This window comes from Rhinolophus sinicus, chromosome 14 (assembly GCF_057876585.1).
Source record: "Rhinolophus sinicus isolate RSI-liver-muscle chromosome 14, RSI-T2T, whole genome shotgun sequence".
NCBI classification, from domain to species: Eukaryota; Metazoa; Chordata; class Mammalia; order Chiroptera; family Rhinolophidae; genus Rhinolophus; species Rhinolophus sinicus.
Window position 1 is genome coordinate 6,615,657 of NC_142514.1, and position 27,376 is coordinate 6,643,032.

General features: G+C 43.3%; 1 protein-coding gene across 4 annotated transcripts in view; it reads left to right on the top strand.

Annotated features, from left to right (window-relative positions):
* The first annotated feature begins 18,487 nt into the window (after positions 1-18,487).
* The window catches only part of UBE4B (ubiquitination factor E4B), a 111,855-nt gene continuing 102,966 nt past the window's right edge, over positions 18,488-27,376 (top strand). Inside the window, exon 1 of one of the 4 annotated variants that reach the window (XM_019746743.3) lies at positions 18,488-19,237. In XM_019746743.3, the coding sequence (XP_019602302.3) occupies positions 19,214-19,237 (24 nt within the window). In that variant the 5' untranslated portion in view covers positions 18,488-19,213. The remainder of the gene's footprint in view (positions 19,238-27,376) is intronic. The other 3 variants (XM_019746741.3, XM_019746742.3, XM_074334079.2) reach the window with 3 other exon arrangements.

Genomic DNA, 27,376 nt, shown 5'->3' on the forward strand with positions numbered 1-27,376 from the left:
AATTTGCTTGTCTTGATTAGAGAGATGGTGATTCCAGGTGCCAACGTCATCGGTAAATGAAGGGGTTGAACAGAGTGTCTGTAGAAATAAGTAACATGAACATTAAAGGGAATGAGGGTTATAGAATAATGGGGTACCAATGATAATGGGGTGGCAGTGGTGATTGGAGAGAAAGCTGACCCACATTGGGGGAGAAAAAGGCAGCCATCAGCCATCAGCAGCTCTAGGTGGAATGAAGACGAAGAGCATGTTCCCTGATGTATTTGTGTGCTGTGGCTGCCATACCAAGACACCTCATACTGGACGGCTAAACAACAGAAACTTACTTTCTCCCAGTTCCGGAGGCTGGAAGTCCAAGATCAAGGTGCCAGCAGGGTTGGCTTCTGGTTGGTTTGCAGACAGCCACCTTCTCGCAGTGTCCACCCGGCGCCTTTCCCGACTGTGCACACGCACCCCTGATGTTTCTTCCTCTTCTTACAAGGACACCAGCCCTCTTGGATTAGGGTCTACCCTTACGACCTCATGTAACCTTAAAGGGCCCATCCCCAAATACAGTCACATTGAGGGTTCCGGCTTCAATACATGAATATGAGGAGAACACAGTTTAGTTCATAACACCTGAAAATGTGGAGGAATTCGTCAGCCATAGGACAGGGGACTAGGGGGCAAAATGGAAAGAAGAGGTCATTGGGCCCAAGTGTCTTAGGACTAAACTACACAATTTACCTGTGGAAATAGCCAAGTACTTCCAGGAGCCAAAGAAAGAAAATGGGTTGACATAAAAATGGTTTCATAGCTTTCACAGTCTGGGCAACTTCCTTCCCTCCCTTCCTTCTTTCCTTCCTTCTTTCCTTCCTTCCTTCCTTCCTTCCTTCCTTCCTTCCTTCCTTCCTTCCTTCCTTGTTTTCTTTTTCTTCCTCCTTCATCTTCCTTCTTCCTCCTTCTTCCTTTAACCTTAAGACTAGAAAATGTCTCTTTTAAAAAAAAATTCCCAGTTTAAGCAGTCCACAAAAATCAAGGTGGGAAATAGTTTTACCTTCATCCTTTCACACCTGCAGACAGCTATTTCTTCAGGCATTTTAAGAAAAGTTTTAAGTGTAGAAGTTAACAGAAAATCAAATGAGAAATGAAACAGAAAAACAGGGCTTCCGAAGGCGACTCTTAACTCTTCGCGCTCCAAGGCAGATGGGCATACTGTTTCCTAGAGGGCTTGTTTTGGCTCCAGTTGGGGAAGGGGTCAGGAAATGTGCCTCCAAGAGGAAGGTTTTTGTTTCAATCAGGAGAGGTCCTCTGGTGGAGAGCTGCACCAATTTTTCTGGACGGCTCTGGGAGCAGCTGTTACACGGCCCATGGAGGAAGGGTCTACGCAGAGCGCCTAACCTGAGCGCCTCACGTGTGGGAGGGTGACTGCGCTTGGGTTGTTTATTTCCCAAAGTTATTCCGGCCGTCGGGTGCCCTGCTTGGCGAGGAGCTGGCCGCCTGGGAAAGCAGCAGTGAAATCTCCTGAATAGAATAAAATCGAGGTCTTCTCCGATGGGGGGGCTCTGCCCGCTTCTGGAAGGACAGACGCTTTCCAGGGACTGGCGTGCGCTGCCGAGCGGGCACCGTCTGTGTGACCCCAATCATGGGAAGGGGCCTCCCAGAAGTTTTGCAGCGAAGGGTGACCCGTCGTGCTGCTGCCCTCGCTCGGGTGGAGCAGGGAGGACCCGATGCGCCCCCTTGTGGACCAGCCGCACATTCTCGCTCCCTGGGCCCTCCGGAGAGGGAAAGAGGGCCCTTCCCTGCTTTTCGTTTTTTAGATTTGGGGTATTTTTCTTAATTGTGGTAAAATATGCATAACAAGAAATTTATCATTTTAATGATATTTAAGAATACAGTTCATTTACATGAAATGCATTCACATTGCCGTACAACCATCTGCAGACCTTTTCACCTTCCCAAACTGAAACTCTCCAACTCCCCATTACCTCCTTCCCCCAGCCCCTGGCAACCACCATTCTGCTTTATTTCTCTATGAATCCAACTACTGATCTGAGTGGAATCATCTAGTATTTGTCAGCCTAGCTTTTTTGTGTCTGGCTTATTTCACATAGTTTAAATCTTCAAGGTTCATCCACACTGTACCATGTGTCAGGATTTCTTTCCTTTTAAAGATTGAAGAACGTCCCACTGTATTGCATGGATATACCACTTTCTGTGTTTCCATCCCTCCCTTGATGGACATTTGGGTGGTTTTCACCTTTTGGTGATTGGGGATCCATGCTCTCGTGAACATGGCGTACAAATAATCTGTTTGCATCCCTGCTTTCATTCTTTCGGGTCTATACCCCAAAGTGGGGAAGAGTATGGTGTGCTCAGAAAGACGGAAAATGCTAGTTCACTAAAAGGGAAGTTGAAAAAATAGGTGCTAATAAACCACTTACATAATGTTTACTATGGGTCAATTACTGTTCTAAGGACTTTACATAGATTAATTCATTTCATTTTTACAATATATGAAATAGTCTTCTTATTCCCATTTAATAGATAAGGCAGTTTAAACAAAATTTTCTTACATTAAGTAACTTGCCCAAGGTCACAGAGTTAGTAAACTGGGGGAACCCTTGTTCCTCCTGTATGTTTCTCCCCTCATGTCTGCTATTTTGGCCACTAGAACACTTTCTTTCTGAGCTATCTTGTTGCCTTGGTTATTCATGGCGATTACTGGTTTACTATTTCTCTTCCTAGACATCTACAGGAGTGACTTCTGCAACAGGTTGATAGAAAGCGGTCTTTCTTTTGTTTGCCAGTACTTGTTGGTAGAATGTTTTATTATTTCTCCAACTGCAACTTATTTTTCTTCTCCCACACAGTAGTGCTATGTTTTCTCTGCACTATTCCAACTTCTCACGCAATGGGGGGATTCCCTGGGAGACGGGCTTCTCCTCTGTTAATAGTTCGTCTAGGTCACAGGGCGCAGTGTCCCGGTGGGTATGCGGAGAGCTTTTGATGTTCGAAAGCTCTTCCAGCTGCTGATTCAGAGTCCGTATATTTCAGCAGTTCTGTTTACTCCTGCAGGGATCCGCCCAGATAGGTGGGGTCAGGGGCGGGGTGAGTTGTGAGAGGTGGCCCAGAGCAATGGCGGCGACCACCACCACAGCCGGTCCTGCTTCTACTGCTCTCTCCCCTTTGCTGGAACTAGTTGGGCTGTGAATTTGTGTTTGCGGTCCACAGATCTCAAAACAGCAAATTTTCTGTTGTTTTGATCTGACACTGCTACTGTTTCGCTTCTAGCACCGGGCAGGTGGGGGCGGGGCGAGCTCTGGGAGGGGAGGGAGGGGGCGGCTAGTCTCAGTGCCTAAGGCTCCGTTCTCTGCTCAGCAGTGCGGGCTTAAACCACCGTTTTCAGCCTTTTTCCCTCAGTCTTTTCTCCGAGGTCTCTGCCGTGAGCGTTGGGTTCAGCCGTGTTATATGCTGTCCCCTCAGCCCTGTGGAGCCCTGGCGGAGCCCTAGCAGTCCGATCTCCCGCAGCTGCGGTAGTTCCGGGAAGCAGCGAGGTCGGCGCACTGAGCTAGGTCTGCGTCCTGCGCCCACGCGGTTCCGTCTCCGCGCGCTTCTCCCTTTCCTCCTCCCTCCACTCGCGCGAATCTCCCACCTGTAGGTGATTTCAGTTGGTAGTGGGCCTCTTCGTGTTGCTTGTCTGCTGTGCAGGGAGTCCTTTGTGGAGTTTTTGTTGTTCGATTCTTTGTAAATTCCAGGGGAGCTTTACAGAGGCTCACCTCACGCCGCCATTTTTCCGGAAGTCCTCGGCCACTAGAACACCAGGAGACTGTTTCCATGAAGACAACTTTCCATTATTTGTTTATTCATTCCTTCAGTACATGCTGTGTGCTTACTGTGTGCTTGTATGTGCTGGTGGCTTGGAACCCAGAGACACTTAAGTTTTTGTTAAGTTACACTTTGCATATCCCAAGCCTCCATACACACGGCAGTTTCATCCTTTGGTCCGGGTCACTGATCCCAAATTCAGATGTGTTCACTTCTGATTGTAGAAGAAAAGTGAGGAAAGAACTTGACAACAAGTAAGCTGACAACACATCTCCATCTTTTGATGCTGTGAGTTACATGCTCATTCTCAAGGCTTCACGTGGCAGTTTTGCCCATCATCGCCTAAGCTAAGGACATGATTCCAGGTCAAGATGTGCCAGATTCTGGATTTGACCTGACAACCAGGTAGGTCGAATCAATAATACGATTAAAGCTCCTAATATCTCTCAGTTGGACCTCAATAAAGCTGAAATTGAAAAAAAAAAAAATCACCCCAGTTCAGAAAGGTACAAGCCCAGTGCTGGGAAGACTTATCCTTAGCAAAGGAATACCTTCTAAAAAGCATCTCCATTATCTACACATTCTGTGTGCACTTAAAAGGGGGGGGGGAAGGAAGGAAGAGGTAAAAGATGGGTAGGAGGAGGAGAGACACATTTCAATTTTGCTTGAAATAAAAACATCATTTCTTGGAATATGACTCTTAGTGTTTTTTTCTTAATTTTTTACCACCCAACCCCTTTTTTCTTAATTTTAGCAGCTTTATTAAGTTATAATTTATGTGCCATAAAATTCACCCATTATAAGTGTACAGTTCCATAATTTTTTTTCCACCCAAAGAAAATGGTTTATTCGGGAAAGCGAAAAAAAGAAACAGAACCACCAAGGAGTGTGAGCACACTGACCGGCTGGTCTCCCGTCCGGTTGCCCAATTCTATAATTTTTAGTAAATTTATAGTTGTGCAACCATCCCTACAATCCAGTTTCAGAGTATATCCATTACTCCAGAAAGGTCTCTCAAGCCCATTTGGTGACTATTATTTTATAACCTCTTTGTTTGGAGTCTCAGACAATGAACTCAGAATACTTAGAATGAATATTTTTTACACTTGCTTTTGTTTTTGTCCAGGGCAAGAATCTCTATTTCCTGAGATCTTTTGTAGGATAGTATTTTCCCTAATTTTCTTGCCCTCCCTTCATTTGAAAGGTCTTCAATTCTCCACAGATGACAGATTTGCTTTTGATATTTACTCAATGTGTTCATTAGCATTTGATTATGTCTTCTGGGTACAATATTTTCGGCCCTTTGCAAAACAGTCTTCAAATCAGTAACAATAAACAAGCTTTTGGTTTAAGTTGAAAATAACAGGTATATTCCTAATCGTATTCTCTCAGTGAAAATGGTTTCTGCAGATATAAAAATCACCAGTCATAAAGATTACACGATAACTGTTTGTTTGTTTTTTCATGAGGAGGTATAGATTTATCTCATCACTTTGAAAAGTGTTTATTTTAGTATGAAGAATGACACACAGGTCAGATTATGGTGCTGGCAGACTCTAGAACAATTAGAACTGACAGACAGTCAGTCAATAGACTCAGCCCTGTGTTCTTGTTATTCAGAAATCTGGTGGAGGGGACATTGTGGTTGCCTCTCTACAATCCATGTTATCCTTTCCCTATTTTGTCCCAGCCATATGCTTAGAATGGCCATACCCCTAGTTCTGTGAGTGAGCCCAGATTGGTTTAATCATGGTTGCCATTTCCCACGTCCATCGTGATTGGCTCAGGACCAGTTAATGAGAGCACAGTTGGTCCAATTACAGTGAAGAATTTTTATTTATTGATGGTAGTAAGGAATTTCATTCTCCCTCTATTCCCTGTTCCCCACCTTCCACTTTTTCAAGCCAGGTGGGTCAATAAAGTCCTTTAGTGTCTAAAACAGTTGGAGTTGGATTTTGTTACTTGCGTTGTAAGGAGTCCTTATGGACGTGCTTTACAATAACACTGTAAGGTAAGTATTATTATCCAAATATTATACGATAAAAAAACTGAAGATTGGAGAAACTAAACAATTGGCTTAAAATCTACGTGATCCTAGAGCCCATGTCATTTACCGTTGTGCTATACCAGGTCTCCCACGCTGTGTAAGTGTTCCTGTTTTCTTGCACATTGAATGACCCTGGAGACCATCACTAGATTGAACAAACAAAACATTTATTCCAACTATTAAATATACAACTTGAGCTTTCTCTTCAGATACATGATGGTAGGTAAACCAAGAAAAACATTGAAAATTTTCAGGAAAAGAAAGCAGTAATTCCACTATAATGAAGAGACTATATTATTTTCAAGTCAAAGAAAAAAGGGATGCATGTGCTCAGGTGTGCCAGGATACAAAAAAAAAAAAAGTTCATAACAGCATTGTTTATAACTGCCCAAATCTGGAAAAATATGCTCATCGAGAATGAAAAAGCTCTTTTCCTGCCTGGCTGCATAAGGATAGACTGCCGTCATGAATCAAACAGTCACTACCCAGACCAGGCAGTTCAAGACCAAACGACTACTTCACTGGAAACAAATGGTCATCGATGTCTTTCACGCTGGGAAGGCAACAGTACCTAAGACAGAAATCTGGGGAAAACTAGCCAAAATGTACAAGACCACACTATAAGTAGAGTTTGAACCCATTTTGGTGGGTGGCCAGACGACTGGCTTCAACATGATTTACTTGGATTTCTTGGACTATGCAAAGGAAAATGAACCTGACCTTGACTTGCGAGACATGGCCTGTATGAGGTGACTGTGTAGTTTTTTTTTCCTTGGGAAGATTAATAAACTGAAAATAAAATGGATGAACAAACTGTGGTGTATTCATACAACAGAATATTTTACAGCAATGAAGGTGAATGAACTATGTAAGCTAAATACAATAAAAGGATAAATCACATAGCTTTTGGCGGCCGTGAAGCTTGAGAGATCCCAGCTGACCGAAGACTTAGGATCTCATCGTCCTCCCAGCCCTTCGACCCTCCCCCGAAGGGTCTCAATAAAATGGATTGATTCCCCCCCCCCAAAAAAAAGATGAATCATGTAATGTTGAACAAAAAAGTCAGATACAAAAACACACTATAGTGTAATCTCATTTATGAACAATGAAAAAGTAGGCAAAACAAACTATATTGTTTTGGGATGCCCATATACATGGCAAGTAGGAAGAAAAGCAAGGAAATGATCAATGTGAAAACCAGGAAACACTGACCCCCTCCAGACATAAGTGACAAGATGGTGATCAGGAAGGTCTGGGGGAAGAGGGGACGTGACTAAGGTCTGGCAATGCCAGATTCCTTGACCAAGGTGGTGAATACACAGGTTTTACTTTATAATCACTTTTATGCCCATTTCTGTATGTGTGTTACATTTATTTCCCAATGAAACTTTTTCTGAAAGAGCGAAAAGGCTATCCCTAGAGAAACGGAAATGAGTTGAAAATATTCCTTTGATTGTTTGCTCTACTATGTTACTGTGGGTGCAGTTTTTCAGAAACAAAGGCACAGTCTCTCTGATTACGTCCAGTTGCAGAGAAATGTACTAGAACATCATTTAGAAACTTGTTTCTCAGAATTGTGCAAACCAGAGCTGCTTTCTGGAACCTCATTTGAAATGTATGTTAGCTAGAGATATAAAACAGGAACTATATATACCAATGGAAATAAATGTTCAAGTCAAATAGGTTTATTTATAAGCATTTTTATATCTCTTAATACATAGACAACTTGTGATGTTTATGTGGTTGCATAAAAATAGAAACGTGCCTTGTGTTTTCCAATTTACATGGTTGATTTACCTTCCTTGTAACAGTTCTATTACCTAGCCAATAGTTCTTACACACACACACACACACACACACACACACACACACACTGCTGGAAAGTTGGAGGAGGCGGGAATATACTCTCTTTATCCTTCCCTCACGTCAAACTTACAACCTTATAAAACAAAACAAATTACATATTTTTAAATGTTTTTCTAAATTCAGTGTACTACTTCTTCCTGTGTCTCTTGGGTCTGCTGTGATGTCAGCCAAATCACATCTGAGGCTGCTGGAAATATTAGGAGAGAAGAGGGAGGGGAAAGGGAACAATTAGTATTTTTTAGTTTGGGATATTACGTATCTTGCCTTTCTCCCCAAACCTCTCGAGTCTGATGTGACTTATTTACTCCCATGTGAAGTGGTTACCTTCCACCATGTCCCTTTCTAGCTGACACACTTATCAATTCTTGTCTAAGAGTAAAGAGAAAGGAAGGTAGGTGACTTACGATGAAAACAGAGCCAACAGGTAGTGTTTCCTCCAGTTAATACTTCTTTTCACTTAATGAGGAAGTACAGATAGTGAGTTGGTGAGTGGTTCACCTGATTAAAAACAATTAAATCTTTTTTTTATTAAAACACAACAATTCATTCGCTTTTAAAAATCAAACAAAACTTCTAATATTAAATTTTAAGTATAATATTAATGGAAAAAATGATCAACAAAAGATAACGTCCATCCATTTGGCTATAAAATGAAAGTGGGGTCAGAATGTTCCTGCTTTTCAGGGGATTATAACAATGAATTATCATGTTTTAAAATGCAGCGAAATAATGATATAAGTTGACAGCAATGTAAGGCTGTTAGAAGATTTCCTTCAGAATATCTTCTGCTATCGTGAGTCAGGGCTATGTCCTCCAAACCAGAAGTAATAAGTTCTTTTTCCTTTGGACTCCTCTAGTACTTTCCTTGAATTTTTTTTTTATGGCATTTAGCAATTTCCACCACGTATTACACAGTTCTCTATGTATTTTATCTGGCTCCTTGACTGCAAGTATCTTGCAGGTAGGGTACAACCTAGTATGTCCTATTTCACCAGTTTTTGTATCTTGCGTGATGCTTTGCCCATTATAGGCTTTCAATAAGTGGTCACCAAATGCAAGAAGAGATGACAGGCTGAGTCAGCAGCTCTGGTTTGTTTCCTCACTTTGGCAACCACCTCTGCTGAGTTCATCAAACAATCCCGGACTTTAGGTATAACTACATTGCCCCATGGAAAGCAAATCCTGTGCCAAGCGAGAGGGATTCTGGATTCTAAACTCAAGTAAGAGTCAGAACAGACAAATTTCAAATAGTTAACTTGTAGCGATGTTAAGTCAATCACAGCCATTACCTCTGATTATAGCCAGAAATGACACATACGTAGTTATCAATAAGGCCTCATAAAGCAGTATTCCTCTGCAGGCAGGCTACATCATTTTGTGAGCAAAGAAGGTTAAAAATGTAGAAAATTGCTAACATCAAGTCAACAGCAATAGCAAACATGATCTAGTCCTTAGATGCTTTATGTAAGAAAAAAATTGCTACTATTTTCCTGTCAAGAGGAAATAATCCTTTTCCATTTTATATGATAAGGATATACTTCTTAGAAGGTAAAGAATTAAAAGGAGACACCAATAGTATACACAGTCTAACAGTGCTGTTATTAATTCTCTCTACTTTTTTCTAAATCTTCAAATTTTTCCCTGTCTACTAATAATTCCCATTGATATGCAAGATATGATATTATTGCTCCCAATCTTTTTTTTCTTTTTTACAGATTTTATTGGGGAAGGGGAACAGGACTTTTTTGGGGAACAGTGTGTAATTCCAGGATTTTTTCCAAGTCAAGTTGTTGTCCTTTTAATCTTAGTTGTGGAGGGCGCAGCTCAGCTCCAGGTCCAGTTGCCAAGTTGTTAGTTGCAGGGGGCGCAGCCCACCATCCCTTGCGGGACTCAGGAGTTGAACCGGCAACCTTGTGGTTGAGAGCCCACTGGCCCATGTGGCAATCGAACCGGCAGCCTTCAGAGTTAGCAGCACGGAGCTCCAACCGCCTGAGCCACCGGGCCGCCATCCCCCTATTGCTCCCAATCTTAAAACACAAAACACTTTTACCCATTTATCCCTCCACTTACTGTCCCACTTCTCTGCTTTCTTTTGCCACAAAACTTCCTGAGTGAGTTGTCTACACTTTCGTTCTTTCTTAAACACGCTCTGATCAGGTCCCTGCCCCATCGTGCTGCAGAACTGCTCTTAAAGCCACAAAGAAACTGCTTGTTTCTAAATTTAATAGACAATCTCAGTCCTCATCTGACATGATCCATCAACAGCATGTGAAACAGTTGGTCATTCCATCTTTTTTTAAACACTATTCAATTGACTTAACAGATACAACACTCTACTAATTTTCCTCCAAGTCCAAGGCCAGTCGCGGTCAGTCTCCTTTGCTGGTTCCTTTACCACCCCTTGCTTCTTAATGTCGGAGGCCCCAGGGCTCAGTCTGGAGACCTTGTCTCTTGCTGTGACCACTCCTTTGGTGATCTCATCCCATCTCATGATTTAAAATTTTATTTATACACTAAAGATGCTCAATTAATCTCTCTAGTCCGAGCCCTTCTCCTAAACTCCAGATCTATATATCCATCAGTCTAGTTGACATCTTTACTTCAAGGTCTGGTAGAAATCTTAGACTTAATGTGTCCTGAGCTAAACTCCTTATTTTTTCCTCAAAGTCTCTCCTCTCAATGAACGGCAGCTTCATCGTCCTACTAATCATGGGAGTCATCCTTGACTTCTTTTTTTTTGTCATTCTCACACTCTACTCCCAAATTCTGTTGGCTCTTTCTTAAAAAAAAAAAAAAAAAAAAAAAAAAAAAAAAAAAAAAAAAAAAAAAAAAATTATATATATATATATATCTGGAATCCAACCACTTCTCCCTACCTGCATTGCTGCCACCTTCGTTTGAGCCCCCAGCACCTCTCACCTACCTGATCTCTGTGTTTCTCCCCTTCCTCCTCTACAGTCTATTTTCCACATAGCAGCCAGAGAGATCCTTTTAAAACATAAGGGCAATCAGGTCACTCATCTGTTCAAAACCCTCCAATAGCTCCCATCTTAGAGTAAAGAGCCACAGACACCACCTTAATTCCTGACACTCGTTCTGCACTGGCCATTCTGGCCACCTCCCAGGCCTACACCTGATTCAGGGCCTTCTGTTTCCTCTACTCCCAATGTTTTAATACAGATATCTCCTTGGCTTACTTCTTTAGTCCCTTCCAATGTTACTTGCTCAGTTAGGTCTTCTCTGTACACCGTATTTAAAATGGAAACACCCGTCTTCAGCATTATTCCCCTTGGATTTATTTTAATCTACAGCACTTATGGCCTTCTACTGTACTATATAACTTATTTAGTTATTTGACTGATTGTCTGCCTCCCAGGTGGAGGTAAGCTCCATGAGGGCCGAGAGTTTGTTTTTGTTTTTCTCTCCTCCTACACCTCTGTACCTAATCAGTGCTCAATAAACATTTGTTGAATAGTCATGTACTTTTCTACGTCCTGGGGCTTTGGCAATAAACAAGACAGACTAGGTCTCTGACCTCAAAGAGTTTACGTTCTCTTGGCAGCGGTGAGGGAGGCAATAAGCAAGGAAATGAAATGCCAGATTTGACAAGTGCCATGAAAGAACGAAATAAGAGGTGTGATAAAAGAGTGATGGAGAAGGGTGGGTGACTTTAGAGAGAGTGGTCAAGGAGGGCTAACTCATCATTAGCATGAAAATTAGCATGCTATTCCATGAGCATACGGACCTGTTTCATCTTATTCATGGCTGTGATGGGACTTACCAGGGCGGGGATAGAGGTTCTCAATTTGGAACCTGTTGAGAAATAGGACCTAGGAGACAGAAGAATGGAAATTTAAAAAAAAAAAAAATCTTGTTACTAATAAATGAGCTGAGGGGCCGGCCCGGTGGCTCAGGCGGTTAGAGCTCCGTGCTCCTAACTCCGAAGGCTGCCGGTTCGATTCCCACATGGCGCAATGGGCTCTCAACCACAAGGTTGCCAGTTCAACTCCTCAAGTCCCGCAAGGGATGGTGGGCAGCGCCCCCTGCAACTAAGATTGAACACGGCACCTTGAGCTGAGCTGCCGTTGAGCTTCCGGATAGGTCAGTTGGTTGGAGCATGTCCTCTCAACCACAAGGTTGCCGGTTTGACTCCCGCAGGGGATGGTGGGCTGCGCCCCCTGCAACTAGAAAACGGCAACTGGACCTGGAGCTGAGCTGCGCCCTCCACAACTAAGACTGAAAGGACAACTTGAAGCTGAATGTCACCCTCCACAACTAAGATTGAAAGGACAAGAACTTGACTTGGCAAAAAGGCCTGGAAGTACACACTGTTCCCCAATAAAGTCCTGTTCCCCCTCCCCAAATAAAAAATAAAAAATAAATGAGCTGATACTTCATTGCTAAATAAATACTTAACTGGTCAGGGACACAGTTGGACAACCACAGGCTTCCCCACAGAGACAGAGCCTGTCCCTGTTAACTTATTTCAGCAATAAGAGCAGACCAGAAATTCAGGGGAACAGGGAGGGTACCAGAGAGAAAGGCCAGATGGACTGAGTCATCACACTCATTCCTACTTCCAAATTCACCAGTCAGCTAACTCATTCCTCCTGTCCTGGGAAAAGTGAGTTGAGATGGTAGTGTGAAGCTGGAAGTGGCGTTCAAATTCGCCCTCCTCCTTGGAAATGTAAGGAACAAGATGTAAGTGTTTCTTCCTGACCTGCTGTGACAGCATGAAAACTCAGCTTTCCTGCTGAGGGCAGAGTAGTGGACTGATGGTGACCTAGCTGAAGCCACCATAGTGTCTGAGAGGCCATGCTTCCCACAGGCTGATCCCATAATCCCATAGGCAGGGCGCCATATTAATTCAGGCCCATTCCTGCAGGAGGTAGGACTTCTCCAACGCACTTGACTTGAGGACACCCATCAGCTTGGCCAGAAGCTTTCTGTAGAACTGCTCTGCAGAGTGAGACTCTTTCCACCCAACACTCCCTGCTCCCCTCTCTCCTTACACTGGTAGCAGACTTATATCAAACATGAAGTCTCTCCCCACCTTCCCTTTTAACCTTTATCCTTCACATGCATTTCCCCAAATAAATCTCTTACGTTTACTTCTACCTGGGTGTCTGCTTCTTGGAGGACCCAAACAAACATGCATGTTGTATCCTCAACAGTTAGAAAAGGGCAAAAGATGCCAAGTACTCCATAAATATTTGTCAAATGAATTAATGCATGAATGAGGAGGTGACATTTGAGCTGAAACCTAAAGAACAAGAAAGAACCAGCCATACGAAAACCAGGGGAAGAATTTATTGGGTAAAAGAACATCAAGTGCCAAGTCCTCGAGAAGGGAAAGAGCTTGTCTTATTAAAGAGTAAAGGCCAGTGGGGTCGAAGCACAGGAGAAGGGGAGTGTAACATAAGACGAGGCAAGAAGAGAAGCGGAGGGAACCAAATGCCAGAGGATCTTACAGGCCATGACAAGGAGCTTGGGTTTTAGTCCATGAACAATGGGACATGACTGAGGGATTTTGAACAGCTGAATGACATGATCTGATGTATGTTTTAAGAAGGTCATGATGACCACTTTCTGAAAAGTGGATTGAAAAGAGACATGAGTGAAACAGGACCAGACAAGAGATCAAGGTAGCTTGGATTCAGGGACTGCAGGAGGGTTGAAAAGAAGAGAATAAGTTTATGATTTAATTTAAAGTAGAACCACCTATAATTTGCTGATAGACTGTATGAGGGGAAGGAGGCGTCACGGATGATGCCAAGGTTTATGGCTTGGGACTGGATGGCTAGTGATGACATTTGCTGTGGGGGTTGGGCGAGGAGGCGGCAGCTTTGTGGAAGCAGAGTGTCCATTAGGCAGCCCAGTACAGATATCCATTAGGCGGGTGGACACATAAGTGGAGCTCAGGGAAGAGATTTTGGCTGCAGATATGTACTTGGCAGCCAGTGTTGCGTGTGTGTGTGTGTGTGTGTGTGTGTGTGTGTGTGTGTGTACTCTTTAGAGCCATGGGAGTGGAGAAGAGCACCTAGCGAAGGAGTGTTGACAGAGGAGAGGACTCAGCAGTGAGCCCTGTAGCTCCACACAATTTAAAGGTCAGAGGAGGAGGCAGCAAATGAACCTGAAAAAGAGCTTCCAGTAAGGCAAGAGGAAAACCAGGAGAATGTGGCCTCCTGGGAGCCAATACCAGGGAAAATGTTTCAAAAGTGCTCAACTGTACTGACTGCTGCTGAGAAGGCCAATAAATATTGGACTCAGAAATGAAACTGGTCTTGGCCAAATGGAGGTTGTTGGTGACCTTGACAAGAGATTTTTCTCAGAATGGTACAGACAGAAGGTAGGCTGGATTGATGACTAAGGGAGGGAGTGGGAATAATGTACAAAGCCAACTGTTCTGAGTGTTTTGCTGTCACGGGAAGCGAACAAAGGAGGTATAGCCCGAAGGAGACGTAGAGTCAAGGCAGCAGTTTTAAAAGTTAATGTTTCTAGAGCAGATATGAGTCCACTGGGGAGGGAGAAAATTAGGGTACAAATGAAAGGGGATAAAGCCTGGACCAAAGTCCTTAAGAAGGTGGGAGGGGAAAGAATCCAGAGTCCAGGTGAAGAGTTCACCTTTGACGGCAGTAGAGAAAACATAACATACTTATAGATGTAGGTAGTTTTGTAGATCCAAAGAAAGACAATAAGGAAGCCTGGTAGATCTAGCTTTGTAGATCTTAGGAAGATAAATTTTGATCCAGTGAACTCTCTATATTCTGGCACTTGAATAAAAGCTATCCTAAAGATTTTAAGTTCTAGAATTCACCTTTATTAATGTCTTTTAATTGACTAGGAGGCTTTTACAAAAAATTATTTTCAAGTAACAAAATACCCCCACACACTTCTTCCCCTATGTACAACAACACAATCTGCGCAAAGTATATCTTTATTTTCAGTCTCACGTTTCAGTTTGTTCTACCGCCTTTATCTGTTACTAGTATTAAAAAGTATTTTTCTCACTTGCAGGTCATTCTAAGAACTAATTTGTCTTAGGTCCTGAGGCTTGGTACTTCCCAAGGGAGGTGGATCATTTGGCATGGTCCAAAGGGTTAGGTAATGCAACGCTCAAATGGAAGAAACCGAGCAAAACAATGAAAATATGAGATAAGTATCACGAACACATCTGACAGTTATTCATGATTTTGTGGGAAAACTTCCCTTAAGGGAAGTGACAGAAACTCCAGCACTTAGACATGTTAGAACACATCTGTAAAAGGCACTAAAAATGTATTAGAGGGACTCACTGTAAAAGACCCTGGGACGTACAGGATTATGAACAAAGAGACCTCACCTCTACCAAATTCTGTGATGCTACAAAATTACATTATATTTACAAAAGGAGTACTTTAGAGTTGAAGAAAAAGAAAGGGAGTGAAGTTCCCATGTAAATGGTAAAAACATCCATATACTTATTAGTCTTAAAATAAAGCTTTAACAATCAGCTCTATGTCAGAAAATCCAAATGTCATAAATCATAAAATGTTTATGCTTGATAGGACATGGAATTTATAGTGAATAAAATACTGTGGCATAATCTGCGCAATACCACTACTCAGCAAATAAATATACAATCAGTACTTTATCTTATACTTTTTGAATTGACACTATGCTAGATAGTATATCCTATAAATACATTGAAAGAGATATTTGTATGATAGGGAAAGAATTCAGGGGAAGCAAGATTCCTAATCATTTTCCTGTTTGACTTGGGGCAGGCCATTTAACTTTAATAGTTTCACTTTCTCCAACCACAAAATGGGAAGGCTACTTTTTATAATATTTGAATATTGTTATAAATTGAATGTTTGTGTCCCCTCCAAATTCATATGTTGAAACCCTACTCCACCTCCTGTAATGAGGGTATTACTTTTGGGAGGTAATTAGGATTAGATAAGCTTACAGGGGTGGAGCACTCATGAAAGAGATTAGTGCCCTTATTAGAGTAACTAGAGAGCTCACTTCCAATCTTTGCTCAGAGTAATGTGAGAATGAGAAGTCACACACACTGCTCTCAGTCACAAAGAGAAGTTGGAAGACGGCCCTCACCAGACCAGACCATGCTGGCACCTTGCTCTGGGACTTCCAGCCTCCAGAACTGTGAGAAATAAATTTCTGTTGCTTATAAGCCAGCCAATCTGTGGTGTTCTGTTACAGCAGCCCAAACTAAGACAAATATTAAATGATTAAATATGCCTTGTAAAAGTGAATATATTACATCAAAAGCACAAATGACAAAAGAAAACATGAATTGAACTACATCAAAATAAAAAATTTTGTGCTGCGAATAATACCATCAAGAAAGTGAAAAGACAACCCATGCAATGGGAAAAAAATATTTGCAAACGATATATCTGATAAGAGACTGGTATCCAGAATATATAAAGAATGCTTTATATAACTCAACAATAAAAGGATAAATAACTCAATTAAAAATGAACAAAGGACCTGAATAGATATTTGTCTAAAGATGATATACGAATGGCTAATAAACACACGAAAATATGTTCAACATCAGTAGCTCTTAGAGAAGTAAAAAGCAAAATCATAATGAGATACCATTTTACATCTATTAGTATGGCTATAATTTAAAAAGACAGAAAACAACAAGTGCTGGTGAGGATGTGAAGAAATTGGAAAATTTATACATGGCTGGTGGGAATGTAAAATGATGCAGCTGCTTTGGAAAACAGATTGTCAAGTTGCTCAAAAGTTAAACATATAACACAGCAATTCCCCTTCAAGTTATATATCCAAGAGAAATGAAACCCTATGTCCACACAGAAACTTGTACACAAAAGTTTACAGCAGTGTTATTCATAATGGCCAACAGGTGGAAACAACCCAAATGTCCATTAACTGATGAATGGATAAACAAAACGTGGTCTATCCATACAATGGAATATTAGTTGGCATTGGATGGAAATAAAGTACTGATGTATGTTACAACATGGATCAACTTTGAAAACATATGCTAAGTGAAAGCTACTAGACGAGAAAGGCCATAAAGCCATAAAGCGTAGGATTCTATTGATGTTAAATGTCCAGAATAAGAAAATCCAGCGACAGAAAGTAGATTAGTGTTTGTCCAGAGGGAGGAGAGGGGAGGATGGGGAGTGACGGTTAATAGGTATCCAGTTTCATTTTTGGGGTGACGAAAATGTTCTGGAATTAAGTGGTAACGGTTGAACAGCTCTGAATACACTGACCATTGTACAACTTTAAATGGGCGAATCGTATGGTAGGTGAATTATATGACAGTAATGATGTTTAAAAAAGGAAGTGAACACGTTAAGATCAGTGTCACCAGGAGTCCAAATTTTGGCTTACACAGAATTCCTTTCCTGGAGAGCAGATGATATGCAAAGCCAGCAGTGGTCTAATTTTACTCACAAATTCCTTACATATGGGAGCTGTCAGGTTACTATTTTAAGCAAGCACACAAAAAAATTATCTTTCAATTCTAGAATGTAATCTTTAAGATTATGGTTCAGTAAAGCATCCAATACAGTATACTCTTTGTATGTGGCAGAATCAGGAATTACATGATAGTTATGTTGACATTAAAGATTTATACTTTGTAAAATACTTGTATTTTTCAGAGAACAGATTGGTGATTGCCAGAGGAGGGTGGATGGGTGGGTGACACAGGTGAAGGTAGGCAAAAGGTACAAAGTTCCAGTTGTAAGGTAAATCCTGGGGATGTAGTTAACAATACTGTATCGTATATTTGGAAGTAGAATACTCAGTTCCATCACAAGAAACATATTGTAACGTGTGCTGATGGAAGTTAACTAAACTTACTGTGATCATTTCGCAATATACTATGCATATATCCAATCATTACGTTGTACATCTAAAACTATGTTCTATGTCAATTGTGTCTTAGTTAAAAAAAGAATTGTATTATTGTCTAGGCGAGGATGGTTTCTTTTCATTGACTCCAAAACTGTTCCTTATATATGTATACCCACTCCTGGGTCTCACCTATTTCTACTTTTATATTTTACCATCACTTTGGAACACATATATATTTATATATGTACATATATATGTATATATATACAAATATATACATATATACAAATATATACATATATATATATACACACATATATATGTATGAAACTCTAAAAGGCCAAAGTGAAATAAAATGACGTTCTGCTTGTGTTAGTTTCCTTCCAAATGGGCTTTCTTTGCGGGGAAGAGGGAGGCATGACGTGGAGAGGTTCTGCAGAACATGAGCAGTCAGCGTGCTGGAGAACGCTCGCCCCAGAAAGGGGACGTTTTCCGTTTCTTTTACTTCGTTCCGCGGCATCATGGAAAGTCGAGGCATTTGTGAGTCGCTAAAAAGCAAGCGCCTGGGAACAACAGAGGCGCTGCGGGACCGGGTCACCGGCGGGCGTCCCCTTCTGGCCTGTCATCTCGGCGCCGAGGCCGTGCCTCCGGGCCTCCGCCCTCGCCCGCTGGTGCGGCGCTCCCCGGAGCCTCCCAGGACCCAGCCCGCCAGGCCCCTCACCGCCGCGCAGTCGCCACGGCACCACGCGGCCCCGCGACCTGCACGCCCACAACTCGCTCGCCCCTCCCCCCTCCCCGCGCGGCTGCGGGGGAGGGGGTGGGGCGGGGGCGGGAGAAGACGCAGGCGAGAGGAAGTCGGCGGCGCGACGCCCGCGACCCATTGGCTGCCTCGTCCTGGGCCAGAAGCCCCGCCTCTTTGGCGGGGTCACGTGATCCCTTTCAAAGATGGCCGCCCTGTTGTTTTGATGAATAATACTTGGTGGGGCGAGGGGGTAAGAGTAGGGGTGGAGGGGTAGGAGGATTTACTCTTCCAGCCAGAGCATCGCGAGTCCGGTCCTCCCCCTCCCCCCCTGCCAGGGTTCCGGCGTGGAGGCGGGGCGTGGCCCGCCTGCTTTGGGAGGGGAGGGGCTTCCCCTTTCAGTGCTGGGCTCTGCCTGGGCGCCTCTGGGGTCGCCTTACCTCGGGGCATCCACTCTGCAGTCGAACAGTTCCCGCCGGGGCCAAAGGGTAGGAAGGAGCGCCGGATCTGCTGGAGGAAGCACAGCTGCGGTGCCACCACCACGAAGACACAGCAGGCTCGGGGCACGAGACGAGCTGGAGACCGAGCTCCTTAGCCTGGGTAACCTGGGAAGCAGAGGGTAGTAAGTGGCGCCTCGAGAGAGCCCTGTGGCAGCAGCAGTGGCGGCCAAAGGAGGCTGTTCAGGGTACAAGCAGCCGTAGGAGTCTCTGGGGCTATTGGAGTGACCGACGCCAAGGCAGTTCAGTGCCTCTCGTGTTCTTATTTTTTAACCTCTGACTATGCAATTCTGAAACCTCCCCCATTCGGGGGACCAGACAGCCCGATAGACACCTTCCACTCTCCTCCCGCCCTGGTCTCAAGAACAGAAGGATCTCTTCCTAACGCCTTTCACCATTAAGAGGAAAGCGATGGAGGAGCTGAGCGCTGACGAGGTGAGGAGGTTGGGGACGGACACCTTGGGAGATTAGTTGGCAACTCTTTGGCGCTTTGGACAGGGATGATATTGCGCCAATGGTGCCTGGTCTTTGGGCTTGGAGAAGGACCGGAGATGACATTTTCCAAGAATAAAATGAGTCCCCGAGTGGGTGTCGGTTGTATTCTCCTATATTTCCTTGCCTTCTTTCTTCATTCCGAAGTCCATTTGCTTCTTTTGAAGTCGTTGAGGGTCTGAAGAAGAGGCGAGCATATTGAGGCGTTCATTCCTTTTTTCAGGGTGTTTAGGCAAGAAGGGCTTAGATGTACATCAAGTTAAATGTGTGTGTGTGCCCGGCGCACGCTCCCTCCTTACTGCAGAGATTTAAAGAAGAATTTTGGATGGAATCAGAATGTATGGGTGTATTTTTTAAGAGAGTATTTGATAACCCAAGTATGTGTGGCTATTTCATTGTGTAAGTTGATTAAACAGACGTTTGTGTTTTGGGGGTGGCCTACACACAGATTCTTTGATACTTAACAAAATATGTATCTTCTCAATAGCTTAGTGAATTGCAGTTAAAGTCTAGTAATTTAACAGACCTCTAATGACTTCTGGCACACTTCTCTTTAATTCTGCCTTTTGTCCCTTTCAAACTTGTTTTGCTGGAGCAGACACGGAACAACAAGCAAATGGAAGCAGATGACTTTGTAAACTACCCCGTTATCATTTCCGAAGGAATCTTACAGAGTCCCTTCTTGAAGTTTTAAAGATTATTTAATGAGATTGTCATAAAAACAGTGGCAAGTAGGGTACAAGGAATTTCCTGTGATTCTACTGACTTTTCCCTACCTTTTTACAAATTGGGAGCTTCCCTCTCAGGATCCCTGCTGGCCTCACTCCCTTCCACCTACCTTCTCATTTCTTCCCCTGGCTCATATAAAACTTCCCTACAGGATTATGAAAGTAGTCACCCATCAAGTTGGTTGTACTATAATATTCCATGCTTTACTTTTAGCTACAGAGTAGCGACTATGTTTATTTAGGGACTAAAATTCTCTAGGGATTGGGGCATGCAAGTGGTGGGTTAAGGGTCAGGTAGGAAAGGAAGCAAGTAATTTTGTTGGTTGTGATACTTGGCCTTTTGGAAAGTCAGGATTGCCCATTCTGTGTTACTGACTTTGTTTTCTTAAACAAATCAAGTATAAATTACAAGACTAGTGAGTAGTTTTTTTCATTCAGGGAGGAACTATCTGAGTTACCCTTAGAGGCACTTTGCTTTATGTAGTTTTTAAAAGTGTCCCCAACCCCTTTTTTTCTCTACTATTCTAGTAGGTAGTTTCTCTTAAGGCAAAGAGTTTCTATTTTTCAGTCCTTTATTTTCTTAACGTTCTCTAAATTGTCCCTGGTTTAGAAGTTTTTACTTGCGTTTATAGCAAGAAATTGTTCTCAAACCAATAAAGCATACAGACCAGTTAAAGATACTGTATATTTGAACTGTGGCTTTTCACTTTATCCAGTCCTTGAGGAAAGCATAACTTTTTTGTGATCATATAAGGAACAAATGTAATTGTTGTGGAGGAGATAGAAAAACATTTTTCAAGGTCAACAGAATATTAAACTAAATGGGAAAAATTAAATTCACTAATATAAGATCAATGTAAAATTAGATTCAACAAATTAGTTGGCCTGAACACAAAGGGACAGTTCAATAATAGGTAATTTTACTTTCAGCAGAACCTAAAAGAAATTTTTGGGGGGACAAATAAGGTGTTGGTTTATTTTTAAGTCAATTTCCTTTAATTCTGGGATTAGATAAGCAATTCTCATCAGACATTTCCAAACTTTGCCTTTGTTTTGTTACTCTATTGGTGGAAACTGTGTCACAGATATAGTAGGTGACATTCATTTGGTTAGAAAATAATACATTTATGTTACTGAAAATTCAAACATACATCTCAGAGTGCAAACAGGCAAGACAGTGATCTTTCAATCTAAAATAGGAAATTAGGTAAGGCAGAGTTTCCTGTTTTAACAATATGAAAATGTATGAGAATACAGTCCATGAAAAAGAGAGGCTGGTATAACCAGACTAGTAGCTGTAGAAGATTTTACGTTCTGGGCCCTTTTTGGTATCTCTCATAGATTGATCACCTTGAATTCTTGTACTTTTCTTCTCTTGCACTTTCTAAGCTGAGCACTTCATTAACTTCATTGCTGTTCATTATTTGTATAGCGTATTAGAGTGACTTTACTGCTCTACAGATCAGCAGATCTGTGACTAAGTTCCTTCTCTTCAGGAACCTACATTCCAAAGCGTCATTATATTCATTACATTCCTTCTGTACCCTGCTCATGTGTTGTTTTTCATGTACCAAAATGATGCTGTGAGTAGTGCAGGTATTTAAAACAGTTTATCAATTGTGGTGATGAAATGTCATTGAAATGAATTGCTTGCTTTTTTCTTTTACTTTTTTTTTTTTTTAGCTCAATCTTCTTTATGACCTAGTTTATCCTCAAGATGGCTGGCTGGGATTCAGGGTGTGGTCAAGGTTTTAGAAAAGTGTTAAGTCTTCCTTCTGAAATGTAGGATATGTGACCTTGGACTTTTTTAGTAGCCATGTTCTTTAAGTGGAAAGGGACAGACATTTATTAACAGCTTTAGAAGCCTGCTCTGTGCCAGGCACTTTACAACCATTTCTCATTTGATAAAACAATGCAATCGAGAAGGTCCTTCAATTTTCCTTATTTTATAAGTGAGGCAACTGAGATTCAGGTTAAGTAATTTGTCCATAGTGACCTGGCTTAGAAGTGACAGTTGGAATTCAAACCCAGGGTTCCTGATCTAAAAGCTCTTTTTACTCCATTTTAGTACTTAACGACTGGCAATAAATTCACCGCAGCTTCTTTATAAATATCTTACTTACATGCTTGATCTGCATTGTTTTTCGTGAGTGCGTTCATGATGTAATCAAGTTTGTAGTCTTTTTTGGTACTTACTGTCATTACGCTCCTTCAGAATTGTTCACGGTACTGTGTCTCCCCAGCAATGAGGTCGGTTCGGAGAAGGTCCTTTTTCTTAAATTATACTTTAACTGGAGGAAGGGGTAGAGGTGGAGATGGGTAGGTGGCCATGGATAGGTGTAGGGTGCTTAATGCTATTGTGGAGGTATGCACAAGACGTGGAGAAAAACAAGGAGGGACCCCTAGTGGGGCAGTGTCTTAGTGGAGACTTTTGAAGAAAAAATGAGGTTTATGCTGAGCGGTAGTAGCCAGGGGAAGGACTCTTGGAAGTGGCTGTGAGACTGGGGGGCTCAGGAAAGGGCCAGGAGTAGTGCGACTGGAGACAGGATTTTGCCTCGGGGTACCAGATTTTGGAGGATTCTCAGAAATGCTAGGAGTTTGAACTTGCTCAGGAAGACTGCAAGAAGCCTTCAAGGGACCTTAAGGGCTTAGAAAAATGGTTGGCAAGGGTGTAGAAGGTAGATTGGAAAAAGGTGGCTGCAGGCCGGGCCACAAATTAGGAGGCTGTGTTGTTGCTCTCTAGGAGTGAGGCAGTGGAGTCCGAAGTAAGACGCTGGCAGTGGAAGTGGAGGCGGGCCGACACCAGGAGTATCTAGGGCCTAAGTTAATCCATTTCTATGATCAGGTTGATGTGAAGGAGGTGGGGGCAGGGGAGGAGTAAAGAAATACCGAGTCCTTGATTTTCTAGCTTGGGAGAGGATGGATTGGAGGAGGGATGAGGAATTCTAGACAAGGAGCAGAATTTGGACAAAGCAGATGAGTTCTTTTGGATCATGGAAAGAAGAGCCAACATGGAGACCCCACCGCTGGCCTTTCTACCTCTTAACATCTCCATTTATTTGACCTTTTCTTTCTTTGTAACAAGCCTCAGAACCTAAGCTCACTTTTTCCCTGGTAGATAGTTGCTAGCACTTGCTTTATAACCAGGATTTTTCTTCCTCAAGCATGATAGGAGGGTGTAGCATCCAGGCCCCTTCTCCACTCCTTTTGTTCATTTTAGCCAGGTGACAGAGAGTGATGATGATATCAGGTGACATTTATAGAGCTCTTAGTATGTGCTAAGCACTTAACTTGCTCAGCAAGGTTGGTCTTATCCCCATTTTACAGATAAGAAAATTGAGGCTAATACAAATTAAGTGATTTGCTGGAAGGCACACAACTAGTAAACCTAGAACCTGGATGCTAATCCAGGGACTGGTTCCAGAGTTTGGAATCCCTTTACTAAACTACCTCCAAAACAGAAATAACCTGAGCAAGTTGTAACGTTTACAACATTTTTATTGTTCCTCTTGAGATGGTCAGTGGAAGCCCTAGTTACTGCCAGAGTGGAGTTCATCAAATAACTCTCTACTCTTATAGGGAAAGAAGACAGACTCCTGACGAGGGGCCCTTGGGGCTTCAGGCCTTTGCCCCGATCAGCGTGCATTTTCTCATGAGGTACTTACAGTGTGTCTAGGTGATGTCTTCCTGTACGCGGCTCATACAGCAACATTTACTGTTTACTTGCGTGTCAGACGCCACGTGGGCCCTGCTTGCATGGAGTTCCATGCTAGTGGGAGGAGCATGATAAACAAACATATACTGTGCACATAAGATGTCATTTGGTGATAAGTCCTATGCAGAATGGTGAAGGAGGCCCAAGGAGGGTGTGTGGAGTGCATGCAGTTTGAGGAGCTAGCTTTTGAATAGAAATTGAAAGGATGCCGGGGAAAGAGTGTTCCCAGGTCCAGGGCACAGCTGGAACCAGGGCTGCGTCCTTGATCTGCTCCACGAACAGCAAGGAGGCTGGCCCAGTGTGGTTGGAGCCTGCCAAGCGGTGGCACAGTGGCAGGAGATGAAGTTATTCATTGTTTCAGCAAAAATGTACTAGTTCTTGTAACTGGTTTCAGTCAATTCTGTACACGCCCCCCCTTTTTGTTCACATTTTAACATCTTTGAAATCGGGATGCTTCTGGTAATGGTGTAATCACCATTGGCCAGGTGGCAGTTACGACACAGGTGTCATTTCCTGTTTATGTGTAAACCAGGTTCTACCTGTTCATATTATTGCCCCTTCAATTGAGTGCTGTGTCTGGTAAATTTAGTTGCCATTTTAAATGCCTTCAAACAGATTACACTTTGATCAGCGATGGAAGCAAATGTTACTTTGTCAGCGATGGAAGCAAATGTTACTTTGTCAGCGATGGAAGCAAATGTTACTTTGTATGCAGAGAGGAATGGAAGCAGCATGGGGTGTCAATTTGATATTAGTAAAGGAAATGTTTGTTGTTGGAGGAATGACCACAACTTCATATTTTATTGCAAAGCAACAACTGAGAACATTAGGCAGCTCGAGACAGGCAGAAATCCATACGTCTGGGAGGCTGTGTCACATTTTGAAATTGAACATACAATTAGAAGGATTGCCTTTCACACCCAGCCAATTCAGCTGAAGGTCAAAGACACTCCACATCCCTTTGACAGAAATTTTAAAGCAGTGAGAAGCTGGTGTAACTGATTACTACTGTGTCCCGGTCTATTGTTAAGGCATTTTGTTGTGGTTTAATGGGCAGTATTTTTTTCTCTTGATGGTGCAGAAACTAATGGTGCAGCTTACAATGAGTGACGTCTCGTTTGCTGAAATACAGTATATGCGCAGCGTTGCTCTAGAGCATGGGCATATGCCAGCGACAGCACAGGCATATCCTGCCTTCATGGGGCTTACATTCGGATTTATGTTTTAAAAGAGTCATTCTGGCTGCTGTGAAGAGAAGAAATAAAGGAAGAAAGAGTGAAAGCAGGAATAAGGTTAGGAGGCCATTTCAAGAGTCCGGGGATCAGATGAGGGTTAGTGGTCGAGACGGTGAGAAAGGCTCGGATAGTGGATGGGTGGATACTTGGTGGGAGGCCCCAATAGGATGGGCTGATGGGGTGGATGTGGGGTATGAAAGACGCCTCGAGAACGGCCATGTGAGGTGAGATGTTGTGCAGACTGTCGTAACACAGAGACATGAAATAGCAGCTGCTTAAGCCAAATAGATGTTTATTTCTCTCTAAATGGAAGTCTGGGTAGGATGCTGGGGCTGCGGTGGCAGCTCTGTGCTCGTTAGGGGCCCAGGCGCCTTCTGTCTTACTGTACTGACTTTCGGTCCATGTGTGTCTGCTTTCTAGCCACAGGGAAGAGGAGGGAAGGGGAAGACAGGCTCCTTCTCTTCAATGGCACAGGTTGGAAGCTGCGTGGGTCACTTCTTCTCACCTTCCCACTGACCGCAGCCTGAGTCACATGGCCACAGCTGCTTGCTATGAAGCTGAGAAGTAGTTCAATGAAAAGTTCCCGTGTGTTGGAAGGAGAGAACAGTCTAGGCCATTCTTTCCAAAGCCTTTCCCCAAATCTAAAACACACTCTGCACCTTCCCAAAGGAGACGCCCTCAGTCGTCTTCAGAGTCCAGACTCTCTGGGCGATAGACAGTCCAGGAACCTTCAGATTAAAATAACAAATTACCCTTTGTCCCCCATCTTCCACCCCCTAGGTTCTGTGGTGGAATAAGATAGGGTGATGGAAATCAAAACTCCTGTTTAGAAAAGGGAAGAATGGACGGACAGACCCTCACTGGTCCGTAGCCATTTTCAGCTCCTGCCAGGCTGTGTTGTGGGGGCTCCCTGCCTTGGCAGGAGCGGGAGTTCCCCCCTTAGCCCAGTTAGCAGCCCCAGGTCTGCTCTCTTGGTGGAACTCCATTGTCCCTTGCCCTCTGTCGTAGTTTTTCAGTGTCTGTTTTCCTCTGGGGCCAGGTCATTCAAGAATATTCCCTTCCTGGGCTGAACAGTTTCTCCAGCTTGTTAGCTTGTTTCCTGCTAGGTACTGAAGGAGTTAGCTTTTTAACCCCACTCAGCCCCCCAATTTCTAGACTCCTAGTAAACTTAGGCTATAGACCGTGGACATGCCGTAGGTACATCGGTATTCCCTTTATCTCCGTATGTGAATCGGCAAGCTGTGGCCTGAGTCTGTCTCATTCTTGTGGGACTTCTTGCCCAAAGTGGCAAGAAGCCAGTAAGCACCCAAATTCTGAACTGTTCAACCAGTTCCCCTAGAATTACAGGCCACATTGGCATGTAGCCTGTTCTCTGAGGTGTCACTGGTTTTACCAAATGTATGGCTGTGGCCTAACAAGGGTGACCAGCCTTCCATCCTGCAGCGTCTGTGCCTCTGCTGAGCCCCAAGCCATTGCCACATATTTACAGTCTGTTAAGGATGGTTACTTCCAGCTTCCAAAGTCTGTACCTTCGTTAGGATACTGGTTTGGCTTCAGCAGAGAGATCCAACATCATAACGGCTTAAACAAGATAGACTGTCGTGCGGGGAGGCCTGCGAGGTCTCTGGTCCTGCTCCCCACATAAGAACGCAGGACATGGTGAGGCCAAAAAGGAACACCCATGGAGCCATAGATGGGGGAGTCATACCACTATATTCTTGCTGGTGGCTGGGTTGGAAAAACAGGAAACAGGAGCCATACAATTCTCAACCCTCATTGCTCCGCTTGCAGGCTCAGCCACCATCTTCTTGCTAGCCCCCATTTTTTTTGCTAGCCTAGCCACAGCAGTTATATTAGTGGCCAATGGCTCACCGGTTACAGCTGACGGCCAACGAGCCACAGCTGATGGCCATGCAATCACAGTTGATGGCCATTTACTACCTGAGCCAGCAGCTTTCTATGTGAGGCCAAGAGCCTGGAAACTGCTTTTTGGGGTTCTGTCCCCTCATAGACTTTTAAGTAAAAATCTGGATGGGTGGTTGAGAGCTGGTTTGGAATGCTATGACTACTAGGGAGCCAGACTCATTCTGCTTTGTGCTGTGTCATCCTCAGTATGAGACATCTAGCTTGTAGCCCATGAAGGCTGCTCTAGCTCCTGCAAGCACACCTGCATTCCAGTCCTCAGGAGGAGACCAAAGGGGAAGGAGAAGGCGTGTCCCTTCAGGACATGACCAGGAAGTGTCACATATCACCGCTTACATCTCCTTGGTGAGAACGTAATCACATGGCCACAACCAAATGCAGAAGTGGCTGAATGCCTAGTGAGGCCACTACTGTTTCTACCCCAGTGATATCACGAGCCTTAGCTGACGCAGCTTGAAAAATGGAGTTGTCATGTACTGAG